This window comes from Pleurodeles waltl, chromosome 4_1, assembly GCF_031143425.1.
Source record: "Pleurodeles waltl isolate 20211129_DDA chromosome 4_1, aPleWal1.hap1.20221129, whole genome shotgun sequence".
Taxonomy (NCBI): Eukaryota; Metazoa; Chordata; class Amphibia; order Caudata; family Salamandridae; genus Pleurodeles; species Pleurodeles waltl.
Window position 1 is genome coordinate 603,230,842 of NC_090442.1, and position 16,207 is coordinate 603,247,048.

The 16,207-nt window shown below is 40.6% G+C and overlaps 1 protein-coding gene across 2 annotated transcripts in view; it reads left to right on the forward strand.

Moving 5' to 3' along the window:
* GNPTAB (N-acetylglucosamine-1-phosphate transferase subunits alpha and beta) overlaps window positions 1-16,207 on the forward strand; it is a 417,324-nt gene that overhangs the window by 348,416 nt on the left and 52,701 nt on the right. For both annotated transcript variants that reach the window (XM_069229013.1, XM_069229014.1), the window contains one exon: window positions 9,394-9,492. In XM_069229013.1, coding sequence (XP_069085114.1) covers window positions 9,394-9,492 — 99 coding nt within the window. The remainder of the gene's footprint in view (window positions 1-9,393; window positions 9,493-16,207) is intronic.

Consider the following 16,207-nt stretch of genomic DNA (forward strand, 5'->3'; position numbering starts at 1 on the left):
TGAAAGGCGCCCTCGCGCGGGGACGGAAATGTGGTTTCCCGGCGGACGCGGAGGGGGAACCAAGGAGAAAGAAAGGTCCACGGTTGCCCTCCGCCTGATAAAGGAAAAAGAGGGGGAGGCACGGAAAGAAGGGGGGGAGGGAGAAGAGGCTCAAAACTCCTCCAGAGCGGAAATGCAAAAGAATGACACTTTTGACTAGAGAATGTTTTTTCCACAAGCATGACCCTTAGATCCATAAATGCTTTTTTTAAAGAGGGCCGTTACAAGCATGCTCTCTGAGACATGGCAAGTGAGAACATCTGGTGGTCCCTTAAAGTGGCCCTTGCTCAGGATGGCCAGGGTGCAGCTAACGACTCATCCATGTTGGCCTGGATACTACTGTTTGCCTTTGCAGGTCTGTTGGCAACAGTTTTGTGCTTTGAAGACACACATGGATAAGGTCTACTGGATTTTTGGCAATGTGCAGGTATCCCTAAAGGGTATGCACTTTGACAGCTCCAGACTCTTTTGCAAATAAGCAGCATCTGCGCTTGAGAAATGTAAAGACCACCAAGCCACTGCATGCTCTTTGGGATTACTGATGTCAACAATTGGTTACATTCCAGGGATAGAGGGGCTAGCCTATAGGCAACTTCAGTCTTCCCAACCATTGGTACAACACACTGTTCAGTCCTTTTGGGGTGATGGACGTGGCATTGGCTGACACCGAACAGAGCGGCAGGTTTGGCAGTCCTTCAATCTCCCCCCCCATCTGCCCACCACATCGGCTCTCAATCTACTTTAGTTTGTTCTGAATGGTTCTTTTAAGGCCAATGGAAGCAGGATTCAACATTTCCTCATTGGCTACACATCCATTACATCTTACAAATGGGTCTTACAGATTATTCGAAGGGGCTATATCCTTCCCCTATTCCTCCCTGCCTTATCTTCCTTCAATGCCAGAATGATTTCTGAAGGGCCATTTGATAGTCCTTGTGCATGGCAGAAGGCAAATAATTTTCCCTGCAAGAGTGAATACCATCAATCAAGTTCCAGCCTCAGGGAAATGCAGGAGATTCTAATGAGGCTATTTCCTGGTCCCAAAAAAGAATGGTCCCTCAGCCTATATTGGACCTTCACCTGTTGAATGCCTTTTTGTGGAATGACAAGTTCAAAACACTTGCACTGGCTCTCGCCCTGCGTACCACACTTGTTACTTGCAGCTGTATGTGAGCTAGGGGCACTTTGAACTTGCTGTGCTTCCCTTTGGCCTTACCTCAGCCATTTGTGTGTTCACAAAAAGTGATGGCAGACATTACCTTACCTCAGCCACTTAGGTATCCAGTGGTCGTGGCCCATCTTCATAGGTCAAGAATTCAAGTATTCGGGCTGCTAAAGGCAAACTCACCACAGTCATGAATGACCTTCAAACTATGGCTGTACTCTTGATAAATTTAGGCTTCCCCATCAACATGCCAAGGTCCCATCTGTGCCCCACACAGAGACTTCCGTTCATGGGGAAGAGTCTGGACATAGTGACAGTCAGGGTTTCATTCCGATGTTTTGGGATCAGTCATGGATCTCATTGAGGATGATTCTAAGGCTTCTTGCCCTCTTGCATCCTCCTCTTCTACAACACCGGGTGGCATGTGCAGGCCCTGCAGTGGAAACTTAAGTCCTGATATGCTCAGAGCTGACTCTCCAACCTTGTTCAGATCTCAAGAGAGAAGGCGCAGGATCTACAGTGGAGCCTGAATTGTCTGTGTGTGTGGAGACAGTCTGAATTGCGGCAGGCCACTCTCCCTTCCCAACTCAGTTTTGACAGACATGGAGTTGTCACCTAGGGAAGGTAGAGGTCAGGGGTCTTCTTGAGCTTCAGGCAGTTCATCTAGCCATAGTGACCTTACTGTCATCCTTCAAGGGAAGGCTGGAGCAGGGCCTCAAGGACAAGACTTCTGTCATGTGTTACTGCAACAAGCAGGGTGGAGTGGGGTGCCGATCCAGCTGCCAGGTGGCTCTGTGCCTCTGGAGGTGTCTGTTACAGCAGAACAACTTCCTGGTCATCAATCAACTGACAAGGATCCCTGTATACCAGAGTAGACAAACTAAGCAGGTCTTGACTGGTGGATCAAGAATTGCGTCTCCATCCCAAGGTAATGCAGAGCCTCTTCACACACTGGGGGAGCCCTGACTACATCTATTTGCAGCTGTTGCAAGCGTGCAGTGTCTGCAATTTTGTGAGCTGGTGTTTCTTCCCTGGAGACACATACCAGCTGTAATGGAGCGAGGGACTCCTGTGCATCTTCTCACTAATATCTCTCCTGCCTTAAGTTCTAAAGAAGATCACAAAAGACTGGACCCAAGTCGTCTTGATTGCCTTGGACTAGAACAAGAGAATATAGTACCAAGCGATTCTGAGCGTGGTGGTGTAAAAGCAGACCCTGTAAAGGTGGATAGCTCTTTGCATTGATGTTTGCTATGTATTTCCCTAAAAGCAGCCCACTGAAGGCTAAGAGCCCATTCCTTCAGTGTAAATGTTACTAAAATGGTCTTAGCCCTCCCTGTGCTTGACATCTCTGAAGCTGCGACACAGGCGTTATAATATACATTCCCAAAGTACCAGTGCCTTGACGGCCAGAAATGACAAGTTTTCTATGCTTGCTTGGTCAGGACTGCTGTACTTTTTCATCTGAGTTCACTTCTCAGATCCTCCAACTTTGAGAGGTTCTGGCCATTCTAAAGGTGAGGAATCTGCACTTAGAAGTTGCCATCAGAAGAACAAGTTACTTGGTAATAAATACTCTTACTGATGTATACTCTAACAGATTCCTCACTGCCCTCCTACTGCACCGTTCTGTTCAGTGGCCTTTTTAAAATCTAAAAACTTCCAATGTTACAGATCAGCACTCTGTCACCAACAATTGTTCTACCCAAAGCGTCTAAGAGTGCAGAAAGGAAAAGAAGCAAGAAACTGTCTTCTGCCTGTAAAGGTGGTGCTCATATGAAGCTTCGCTCCTTCACTTCTGGGGTGGTACAAAGCCAATCCCACCCTTGGATGTGCAGGAGCGACACTGTTGAAATTCTCTTGATCTAGCGCCTGGGGGATATTCTTAAAGTGAAAAAGAGCTTTATTGGAGGTAATTAACTTTTTCTTTTTGGCTAAATAATTCTGGAATTGTAATTTTTTATTGATAACAGCCAGACTCATTTATGGATATACTCTTGCTCACTCAGAGTTTTAATCTTAAAATTGCATTAATACTGCTCAAATCTTATAGTGCTAATTCTGCCAATCACACAGAGCTGAGCTCAGTTGATTACATCACTCAGGCTCATGTCACCCAGAACATTGGTTTTGATAATACCTATAGCTTCTGCATAATAGCAGTGTTGCTCAGGAGTCTGCACTTAATAATACTCCCAGTCACTTAATAATACTCCCAGTCACTTATTATTGACTACCTAGATTCTGCTTTTGCTAATGCAGATTAACTCAGGTGTATATCTGTAATAATGACTAGAACGTAAAGCCTGTGAAGCTATGCTGCAGGTACAGCTCAAAGTCATTCGGAGATCTGCCTTTGACACAACCCAGAAAAATGTGACTAGTGGGATCTGATCAATCAAAGCTCTATGCTTATTGCCAGGTCATTGGGACGTCTGAACTTACTAAGGCTAACAAATACTTATTACTACTTGGAGTATCCCAGGGATATTATATTGATGCCCAGTGTGAATCAGAGCTTTGCTCAACAGTCCAGTTTTTCAGAGCTCCCCTCTTGAAAATACCATGCAGTTTATAACAGCCACACAACTCGGAGTTCTACTCAGTAGAACACCCAAACTCACTCAGAGATATGCACTTGCTAATGCACAGACTAATGAAGAGATCCATTCTGGATACTACTCGGATACTTGTGATAATGCAGACTAAATCAGAGCTTTGCCATTTATGTTATGCACAGACCACCCTAGAGACCTACTTCTCAAAATATCCAGATTCACTTACGTAGCTTTTCCTGGCAATTATACATATGTACTCAGAGATCTTTTCTTTTCAAAGTGACCCGGTCAGAGCTTAAGCAGATATTCATAACTGAACTCCTTTAATTCACATACTTACTCAAAATGCTGTTGACATCCTTCAGACTCCATCAAAGTTCTGCTCCTGATAATATAGACATTTATTCTGAGTTCTGCTTTTGATAATAACTATAATCACTTGATTGAAGAAAGACTCTCTCCGAAGTTTGCCTTTGATAAAATACAAAATACCTTAGGACTACTTTTTAAATTATTTGTAAAATGATTTTATAGTGTTTCCTGAACAAAATTATTGCATAACATCGGCATTGCAATATCACCTGCAGCATCTCGTATCCCCCACCCACCCACCATTGTACATCAAACCTCATATCCTGGAAATTCAGAACATTTATCATGGTTACGTTAATCATGGTAACTTGTTGCTGTGTGTACTCTTTATATCAAGCCGTGATAGCCCCAGTTTATTAAACTAATCTCGCAATATCTAGACCCTGTGAACGTGCTTTCCTGTGGATCTAAAGCGTGTTAACTTCACATCCTATCATATGGATCCTTATGCAACAATTTATTCCTCCAGTCCTCCCCGTATTTTCTCGTATTTCCTCTGGTTTGACTCTACTTTTGATGCTACCAGATCAGAGTAAAGCTGTAGACGAGTTGGAGAAAGAGCTGATTACAGTTTATCCATTAGCAAAGGATGCAGATCTCTCATTTCCCCATTTACATTCTATTGCAAACTTAAGTGAGTTGTGCAAAATGTATTTTGGTTGACTCACATATGTTTGTGAGGTACATACATTTAAGGACATGCCAGCTATTACTTTTAGCAATACTGAAAAGTAAATTGAGGTAACTTTGTTTGACAAAGCTTCCTGTTGAATATTGTGTTTTCCCTCAAACCCTTTCCCACTGCGCAAATAATCAGAGATTAGGGCTGAAGTAAATCCATTTGCAGGGTCCGAATATCATTAGAACCCTCTTTATAGATAGTTTAAAAGTAGGGAAAGGAGTATAAAAAGGAGAAAATATATGCCATTGCACAAAAGTGATGGCATTTGCTAGTATGTAATAATACACTGAATACAACTAAGTACTGCTCAAATAATTATGCATATGCCAAAAACGGAATTCATAAACTTTCAAGTGATTACACCTAGAAAGCTGTAACTGGTGTAATCCTGCAAGCACCAACACTTGTAATTGGGTAAAAAGGAACACTGTCTTTTGCCTGGAAACCCTCTGTACTACTACGCCACTGGTGTGTTATCAGTTCATAATTATAAACAGTAAAAAAAAAAAAAAAATCCCAAAAAATCCACTGCAGTTAATTTCTTTATTTTCAGATTAAAACATCCTTCACTGTATTCTCTCATAAGAGCATCTATATGAATTGATACTTTTATAACCACAGCCAGAACGTGTTGGGGAATACACCTCTTTCTCAAGCCAACTTGTAAATTAAAAAGGGTATCTGGCCTTTAGTAAATTTTGTTATGTTTGTATCTTCACTCCAACAGTTCATGGGATCGGTAGACCAGAGTAAGCATTTGTGAACGTACACAAACCGGCAAGAAACAGATACCAACCTAACATAACTACAAACATTGCTTAAGGTACCAATGGGCTCTATTCATCTACACCTCTGCAAGGATATTATAGCCTCCCAAAGTCGTCAAAAATTGCTAGTGCAATTCGGATGGGGTCCTGGGAGATGTGCTAATGTGAGCGAGGCAGAGTGGAATGTTTCTAGAATGTAAACGGGCTTTCTGAGGAGTGATGTTGCCTGGGTGCACTCCAAAATATGGCTCCTTCTTCCAGGTCCAGTGGGAGTAGCCATCTTTTGAAGAACACCCAGCCTACTTCACTCTGCTCTCCTTTCAGGCAGTATTGTCTGTTGTCCAAGAAGATCTTTCGGTACTCCTCTGGAGGTGTTCCTGAATTTAGTCCGGTGGTGCCCTCAGCAATGTTTGATTAGTGCCTATTTTTCTTGGGTTCATGTGTTCTTAGAATCCTGATGATGATCCTTCTATCTATCTAAAGGATCGAAATGTCTTTGACTAGTTCCTCAGACCCAATTATTTTGTACATAAGAATAAAATGGGCCGTGTTGTTCTTATTTGGAAACACACTCTTGATCATGTATTGTCACACTTACGTATCACTTGTATGAGAGCACCGAGCACATTTCTCACCACACACCTACTGCTCTGTTACATTATTTTTAAAGATTTTTTTATATACAATTAAATAAAGTGATCATTTGATGTATTTGTATATTGATTGTGATAGCTCTGGTCATGGGACTACTGTTCTTTACACATAAGCTTACCCAATATCCCAGAACTCACTAGGGTTCCCTTGTTACCTATAACCACCAACACCCTAGCCATACTCACCTTGGAATAAGAAGTAGACAGTTAACCCAGAGTGGTACTGGGAGATCCCTACCCACCGTTTTCCCTGAGATACAATTTGTCTCATCCAGCAATGACTCTGTTTATGATACCTTACATGGGGAATCCGTCTGTCAATACAGACTGGTTCTTCCACAAAGTGTCCATTCTGTTGATTTCAGTTTACAGTATTGTTGCCGTCTGACATTTGTGTACATTATTGTATTGTGTGTTAAAAATAAAGTACTTTTCACTTTAAGTAATAGCACCAGCTAAACAATAATTTATGGATTGCTCTAGTCTAAGCTGAGTTTGTGTTCTACCTAACACCACTATCCCTGTGTAAGCCTTAGTTTGCCTGACAATTGGGAGAAAGACAGGGGCCAGCCCATATCCCTAGAAACCTGGCCAATATTTGTATTGAGTCAGATAGGTTACTTTGGAGTTATACATACTCAGACAATAGGTAATCCTTTACAGCAGTTGTTATGAAACAGCTTTAATTACGTAATAAACAGTTGCTTATGTGCCTCATACTTGCCTTCACACGTCTTTACAGCCACTTATTACTTGAAGTTATATCCACTCTCCAAAAAGAACTGGTTGAAATTGAAAGTGAAGATTGTTGATGATACGAAGTGCACAAACCACAACCTCCAGCTCTCTCCCTGAAGCACTCTTTTCTCAAGGACTGCTTTCCATAATCCTCCCTGTTAGACCTCGTTCTTCACACCTAATCCTGAGGAGCACAACATGCACATCACCCCCAATTACTCAAAGAAGTTCTCCATGTACATTACCTCTAAAGCATCCTACGCACAGCCACATACTCTGTGATCACAGATCAAACAACACATCCTGTTACCACATTCTCCACGACATAACCCATATCAAACATTAGTATGCTCAAGCAACCTCAGCAGAATCATCTTCTTTCAACCCAGTGTCTCCTCTTCCTTACATCATATCACAGCTGCCATCTTTAGCTGTAAGCCTGCTTTTTCTAAAGCAGCTCCCATATCTGCCCTCATCCAAGACCTAGACCTTGATGCTAGTGCATTTGTGGACACCTAGTTTTGCTCAACACCCATACATTATTTTGCAATTAGGTTACAAAATCCTCTTCCGCTAGAGAACTAGAAGTTGCCCTGATCCAATCCACGAGGTGTCTCTTATTTGCAAACTAATTAACTCCACATTGATCCAGTACCTCACTGTGGTGATTGCATACACAACACTTTACTGCCATCGCCCATTTGACACTAAAGAGTTTTATTAATGGTTTCCTTGATTATAGCTTGATCTACTTACCTCTTGTGAACAGGTTCCCCTAGAAAACGTCAACATTTCCCCACCCCAACAAACCACGCTTGGAACCTAGGCATCATCCTGCACTCATTGCTCACCGTGACCCCCCAAGTCAACTCAGTCACATCCTCCTACTTTCACACACTCTGACGTCTCCGGAAGATCTACAAATGGATCCCAAAGAACTGGCACAAAACCTTAACCCATGCCCTGGTTACCAGCAGACTCGACTATGCCAATGCCTTCTACGCCGGTACTACCCAGAAGAACCTCAAGAAATTACAGTGCATCCAAAACGCCTCTTTCAGTGCCTTCCTGGATATTCCCTGCCGCGGATATATCTCCAGTCACCTAAGAGACCTCAACTGGCACCCTATTGAGAAGAGAATTAACTTCAAGCTTCTTGTGCACGCTTAAATGGCGTTCTATGACCTAGGACCCACCTACCTCAACCACTGCACCACCTTCTATTCCCCCACCAGAACTCTCCACTCTGCTCAACAAGCACTAGCCGCTGTACCCCGCATACGGAACACCTCTGCTGGTGGGAGATCCTTCGCTTACCTGGCGGAAAATAGCTGAAACACCCTGCTCCTGCATCTCAGGCACTCACCACTGCTACCCCAATTCAGGAAGGACTTTAAAACCTGGCTCTTCAACTGAAGCTCAGAGGTCAAATCCCCTTAGCGCCTTGAGACCCTAATGGGTGAGTAGTTGTGCTTTATAAACCCTGATTTGATTTGAACATCCATTTGTAAAAAGATGGTACAACCATCTTCAAATCCTTCTAGCAAGCTACTATAACATTGTACTTTCCCTATTCACAATAAAGGCTCCACTCTGGATCTGATAGCCATGAAGAAACACACACCGCCACAAGTCTCTAACTCTTTGAAATTGGATTGGTCAGCACCACTACTTCACTCTCAAAATCATTACCCTAGCATACCTACCCCATTGCTGTACGAGAGATGAAAATGGTAAAATCAAGAGACCGTAAACATATTGACAATTTACAATGGCAAAGCCAACAGGTAAGGCTTAATTGTGCTAATACACTCGAACACAGGCAAGCACGCATGTGCACAAACAATGTGTACCAATGCCTGTGTGCTGTCTGCATCTCTGTGCCTCCTTAGTCTATACCCTCCTTTGTATTCCAGAAGCTTGTGGTAGAGGTGCTATGTAGCACTGCAAGCTTAGGAAGAAAAAGGAGAGCACAGACATAAAAGAAATAAACAGGCAGGTTGCATGGGGAAACTCTAGAAGCATTCAGGCATTGATTAGCATGGTAGAGCCAGAGCTAAGTGAGTTTGCCAGTGCTTAGTTTCAACTTGTTTGTATTGTTTTTAGTCTGTACACCCACTGAAAATGGCACATTGTTTTGGGCAGTTTTAAAAGGTGTATAAGAGATTCTCAGTCAAGAGAAAGTTGCCCAGATGCATAATTTGACCAATATTCTTTTTGTTTGTCCTGAGTTAAATGCTTGCCTCAGGCGCAAGTGAGTCAGATGTATACTTGGTGCAGCACCTTTGCTGTGATTATGCAGTAGTCCAAGGTTCTAATTAATGTTTTTTTTATTTGAATATAAATGAGTAACACATGTTCAAAGGGGTGGTGCCTTTTGTTGCTCTATCATGTAAATATTGTATATTGTTTTCCAAAGGTTTGAAACCATGGGAGAGGAGGAAATTGCTTTTAAGATGATCCGCACAAATGTCTCTCATGTGGTTGGTCAGCTTGATGATATCAGAAAAAATCCCAGGTACTGTGATTTTTTGTTTTCAATTCTAAACTTAATGTTTACAACTTTGCTTGCTCGATGCTACGAGTATTTCATGCAATAGACATATTTTCTAGGTCATTTCAGAGAAGCGTTAGTTCCATCCACTTAAGTTTTAGCTTAAGAATTGATACTCCGTTATCTCATTTTCCAGACTTGGTTCTCTTTCTTTTTATCTGTAATAAACCCTTCTACAGTACTTTTTTTCAGACATCACAAAAATATAACATCCAGTTCTGAAGAAAAACAGCTGGATAAAACAGTATCGCCCACATTAAAATGCACATAGCCAGTCTCAATTTTTCAGCGGGTGTTCACTCAACTACACCTTTATCTCAAGATGCAAGACATTAGATGGAAACTGAATTCTACGTCTTATGCTGAAGCTTGGTTTTTAAATTCGAGCTTGTTAGTTTATTGCAACATGAACAGGGCAAACAAGTTGTTTGATTAACTGTTCCTTGGTAATAACACTTCCCTTTTCCAACGTGTAGGCTTTTGCAGAGGCATGCAAATAACAACCACCTCCAACAATGCACTCTTGAATGAGAGTGCTAAATAAAAATTAATATTCAAATGATTTGATATAACAGAACAATTCGTTTATTTCTTTTATCTATTCAAAATCTACTGATACATTTTTTAACATGATTTGAACACATTTGTGGCACTGCTCAATCCCTCAAGAACAATTAAGAAAATGGCATTTCTCACTCACAACCTCAATACATATACCATTCATGCCCAACATATCACACTTCACTACATACATATTAAAACATAAATGCAGTCAGTCAAGTGAAACCTTAACATATTGATAAATAATTCTGTATTCAAGTGTCACAGTGACTGATCATTTAGACAATAATTAGTATAGTGAGGCTATCAATCATTGTAGCACATGGATGCAGGTTTGACAATGTGTTAAAGTTTTTACTGGGTATCAAAATTGGGGTGTACTTTACTGGATTGATTGTATTTATGTTTTAATAGGTATGTAGTGGAGTGTGATATGTTAAGCATGAAGGGTATGTAATGAGAAATGTAATTTTCTTAATTGTTTTTGAGGGATTGTGCAGCTGGAGATGTGTTCGTGTTAAATCATGTTGAAAAATGTATCAGATTTTGAATAAATAAAAGAAATAAGCAAATTGTTCTGTAATATCAAATCATTTGAATATTGTCTTTTTTAGCACTCTCATTCGAGTGCATTGTTGGAGGTGGCTGTTCTTTATATATTTTGTTGTGCTTTCCCTGTCCCGCTCCAATATCAGTTTGTCTCTGGGAATTCCCTATGTTTTCTCCTTTTCAGATATGAAATTTAGTACAAATGAGGGAGCGAGTTACCTTCAAGCATAAGAACACCACAAATCCTTGAACTGTCATACACTACCAAGCATATAATTCCAAAGTAACAACTACATCTGCACTCCAGTTCACAGTGTCTGCTAGAGGATTGTTGTGTTTTTTAAGTCCATGACTGGTGACCAATACTTCTTGTATGTGTTTAGTCCCCTTGTAAAAAGATCACTGTGGACTTATATCAACAGTCTATTTTTTTTGGTTTACATTTAGGAAACTACTGAAATCTTCCTTTTTCCATTCAGCTTTATTGATCACTTTCCTTTCTTTTTCACCTTAACAATGGAGTTTTCTTTGTCTCGTCTTTTTTCTGTTTTATATCTGAGATTTGTTTTTAAAAAGTGATTGATTTCCTTCCAATTTAATTTTTTCAGGTTTGTATTGAGATTATTATTTTTATTTGCTATTCTTAAATGTTTCTTTAATGTTTTTTTCAACCTCATTTTTATGCTCTGCCGTGCCAGTGTCTTAGATAACTAGATCATGTATGCTGTTTTTCTCTGCAGCACCACAGGTGGAAGGAGGGCAGTCACTAACCTACATGGATTTGTAGGTCAGGCTTGACAGTTCAACTGTCACCTGGCCTTTTAACCTACCCTCATATTGTTTTACAGTTTGTTTTGCATCTTATACATATCCATTCCCATACTATTAATTTTGTATTCCTTCACATGATCATACAACATTCCTTTAAAGCTATACCAATTGGCATTGCTAATGCCTGGTTTATACAGCGGGATGGAAAGTGAAATAAAAATATATTGCTTCGTCCACTAGCTAGGACCAATCACCCTTGGTATCCAGACAAAGGAGTTCCTTCCCGTAGAAGGCTAGTAGGAGAATGTTTCCTTTGTGTGCTTTTTTTAAAGGCCTACTTCATGATCTCCTGTATACTTAATCTCAGTGACTTATATTGTCCTAAACAATTGTTGTAGCCCAATTTGTGCTGTATAGCTAGTCTAAAACTTGCAATAAACCCATTTCGAGAGCTTACTCCATTCTATAGTCCTGTCCGGTGGCTCAAACAGTGCCTTAAGATCTACCACCCAGCAAAAAGGTGTTTAGCTTCAACAATAGTCCCCCTATCAATGCACCAAAGACAGGGGACCTACTGTACAAACAATAATTTATGGTTGACTGTCCCTCTCTAAATCCCCCCTGCTCTTTTGGTTATAAGGTTTCCACACCTAGCCTTTTTTGATGATCTAACAAGGGCCAGTTTTGTGAAAATATTTAAAAAGGGTTTGGGCACTGTGTTTTCCAGACTAATTGGAGTTTTATGACTAATATAGTTTACTATTTTCCAAACTTTCTTGGTGTTGTAAGATGTTATAGCTACATGTTTCACAATGCACATGCTCCTACTTTGATCTCTTTTTGTCCTTACTTAAATTTTAATATTAGGAAGAAGTTATTTTAAAAAGCAATACGTGTTAATGCTCCTGCCTCACTTTTTGTATACATACTGCTTTGTTATATTTTATTTTGGCTGGTCTACACATTTTAGCAGAACATTATCAAACCTCTCTTTACACCATTTTGTGCTTGTAAAGATTGTTGATCTGTACAGATTTCAGCAAACAACTCACTGTTTAGTTTACTATTTAGTCATATTGTTGCAGTAGTGCTCTATTCCTTACATTAAATAATTTCTTAGATTATTTCAATTCAAAATTGTTCTATTGTTCTAATAGTTCAATACTATCATCACTGAGTCACTGGTTCTGGTTCACAACATCTGTGGGTGGGTTGTTAGTAATATCAATGAACCCTTAACCAAACTAAAACTTGTGCTTGCTAAATTTATTCTTAATGCATTATGAACACTACCTCCATGGTCAAAGATATAAACATGTAAATATTTTATCAATTATGCCAATAGCACATAAATAAAACAAGTATTGGCTTGCAAAGCACCAAAAGGTTTTCTTTACGGAGTATCTTTAGGATGGCAGCTATTCAAATAAATCGAATGCAAGCCTGTTAAATAAACAGCTAAAATTTGGCATTTGGGTTCTTAGTTAAAGAATATCTGAAGAATAATCGGGGGTCTCCAAGATGTTCAGGTTGATCTTCTAAACAGTTATCATTAACTCTAAACTCAAATTTAAAATGAAAGTCTTCACTTACAGTTACCCTGGTCAAAGTATTTAAGGTTATCAAGATATTTATCGCCTTTCATCTTATTGACATAAACACTTACAAGTTAGAAAACAGTATGCACTGGGCAAGCTAATCTAATAGGCAGGGGCCTCACTGAGTTAATAATTATTGTAGCTACTGGGGTTAGCAGTCTGCCACAAGGATGGTCTCCATTCCTATTTGTAGCTGATTTAAAAACAACCCTAAGCCCCTCTTTTAATGGGCAGTTCATGAGCCAGAACTCTTGAAACCTTATTATCTCAAATGACATTACTGTCCCAAAATCGCTTTTTTTATTAATGATTTAAAACCCAAAATATGCAATACCAGATGTCTGGCTAACCTAGACTAACTATTAAATTATGACCTCTGATTAAAACTCTTTGCACTCATACTTGTTTTGTGAAAAGCTGAAGCGACCCAATGTAGGTCATCACCATATGTAATTTTGTACCTGCTGGTTCCTCCTACTTGCATGACCCATAGAGTACTTGCATTATTCTTAATCCAATTTGCTAAAGAATACTCTGCTGTTGTTCTCCGGCTGTGAAACTTTTTCTGAATTGCAGCAATTCATTTTCCACAAGGAGGCGGGTCCCAATAAAATAGAATTGCCTTTACAATTAATGCTATCTTCTTTGGACCAACTCGGGATACTGACAGAAACAGAAGTGAAACTGACCACATCATTAAATATATGTCACCATTTGGAGGATTTCTTTTCCTCTTCTTTAACCAAATGTAATACTTAAAACTCACGTTACTTGCCCCTTTCTTACAGAGTATTAATTTTTTTCTTCTTCCTACTGTATTTTAGCAATGTCATCACTTTGAAGTAATCTTCGATTATCAATAGAGGTCCGCCCTTTTTTAAGCAACCTCAGTTAATATTGGTACTTCTCTCCTTTAATTTTTGATTTTGATATATATATATATATATATATATCAATATCATGATTACTGTTTGCAGACTTATTCAGGATTTTAAATATTATCCTGAAAATATTTAGAGAATAGTCGTCTTATTTTTGCTAAGGACTTCATTACAGATAATGAAAGTTAATGATGACATGCATTATTGATGATAATGATGCCTCTTCCATAAAGAGGAGTAACATTTGAATTAAGAGTAGAAATGAAACTTTCAAGTTGGATTTGGTGAAACATGCTTAATTTCTGCGAGAAAATTCTCTGGTTCTACAAAAGCATAATCATCTATGCCAGTGGTTCCCAACCTGTGGTCCAGGGACCCCAGGGGGTCCATGCAGCCTCCTCAGGGGGTCCGCAACTGCTTTAAAAATTAAATAAGATTAACAGATTAGGTCCCCAGCTTTCAATACAGACTAAGTGGGGTGGGGTCTCAGGATTCCAATAATGATTCAGTGGGGGTCCCCGGGATCCAGTGATGATAATGTTGGGGGTCTTTATAGTGCCCTGTGTCTGCTCACCACCGTCTACAGAAGGGAAGGTTGATCGTGGTGGTAGAGGGGCAGGAAGGGCACGGAGGGGGGTGAGGGTGACAGGGGGGTTGGGGCTTGGGGGCGAGGTGTGCTGCAAGGTGGCTGCCACATCGTGAGGCTCTGATGGTTAAATGTAAAATCCACCAATAATCCATGAATTGGGATGCATTGCTCGCAGTATCATCCTCAGAATGCACTTTTCATAGATAAAAGTTTTTGTTGCACGGTTTCTACATTTGCAGTAGAACTGTGGATTAGATCAACAAAACTTCATACTATCGGGGCTTAGTCTTCTAACATAATCTGTAAATGTTGATTCCACTAGCTGACAGTACCATATCTAAACTCGTAACCTTCCAGAGTTATAGACGTTATTGGTAACCTCAAACGAGACTACTCTGATTTCCAAGGGATTTGTGGAAACAGACATAGCCTTTCATGTGTTGCCTTTACATGCCCAAAGTTGATAATGAAAAGAATAATACTATTTCAAAGATTTATGGCAAGCATCTGATCTTTGTAAGAAAAACATGAACTGCAGTTATTAGACAGATGAAACACATTACTGTAACAAGCATTATTAGAATGGTGAAAAACACAAATAATTCAACTATATTGTTTTTTACCTAAAGTAACTCCTACCTACCACTAAGAGTCCTATAACAGTGGGAACATTCTGTCAGATTTAGTTGGAGTAATCTATCCTTATACCTTGGTGTAAGGTCCCAGGAAGTTAGCTTTAGTGCATTAATGAATGCACTCTGTCTCAGTGGGCAAATAAAGCCGGCAAGGCTGCATTCTCATTCACAGCTCTCTGAAGCATCCATGATAATTTCAGTGCAAAGTTCCTCTTTGCTGAATTAAGCACAATTATTGTTTTAAAAAATAAAAAAACAGCTCTCTCTCATTCGGTAGAAGACTCAGAATAATATCTTTACTGTGTCGGGACAAAAAGATTTGTCCCCGATGAGCACAAAACAAAAGTAAGGACATCAGGTTCTAATATCTGTTCCTGAAACTTGCAGTGCAAACTGCAGAACAACGTCTGAAAATAAGAAATGTCTGTGTGGCATTCTCTTGTGTTAGGGAAAAACATGTTCAACCCACCATCTTAAAAAGATACTAAGTTGAAAGAGAACACTAAAATGGAGACTAAACGCAATCCCTATAACACTGTGTTCTGGGCCATTTGATGTGAGTAGGGGCTGTGCTGGAGGTGTTTGTGGCAGTTTCGGCCTACAGGCACAAGGTGTGCCTGCTTCTGTATCCAAGCGTCATATCTGGTGATGGCTGCCTGCCCTGGACATGTCCCCAAGGGTGGCATTGACAAGCTGAGTCATATGGCAGAAGGCTAACCACTGCAGAGGGAGCCCTGAGGCTTCCCTGGACACATGACATCTAGACGTGGTCTTCGAGTGGGCTAAATCTGGGACCGGGAGGTGATGGAGGACTTTGATGGACTGCTCACCACTTGGAGGCAAGGAAAAGGTTTGCTGCCCTGTGGGGCCACGCTGTGCCTGAGCTGTGGTGCTCAGGGGCTGCTGCCAAGCTGAGCTGCATAGCCCCCTTCACCCCTCTCTCCCTGCCCTTCTCTATTGTTGTGCCATGAGGCCTGAGTAACTGCCAGGGGGCGCAGATGGCTGTGATCTGAGTGTAAGCCTGTGGCGGTGGTTCAGGTTGTGTCTGATGGGACTGACTTTTTGAGGACCTGACTGAGCCAGCAACTCCCCACT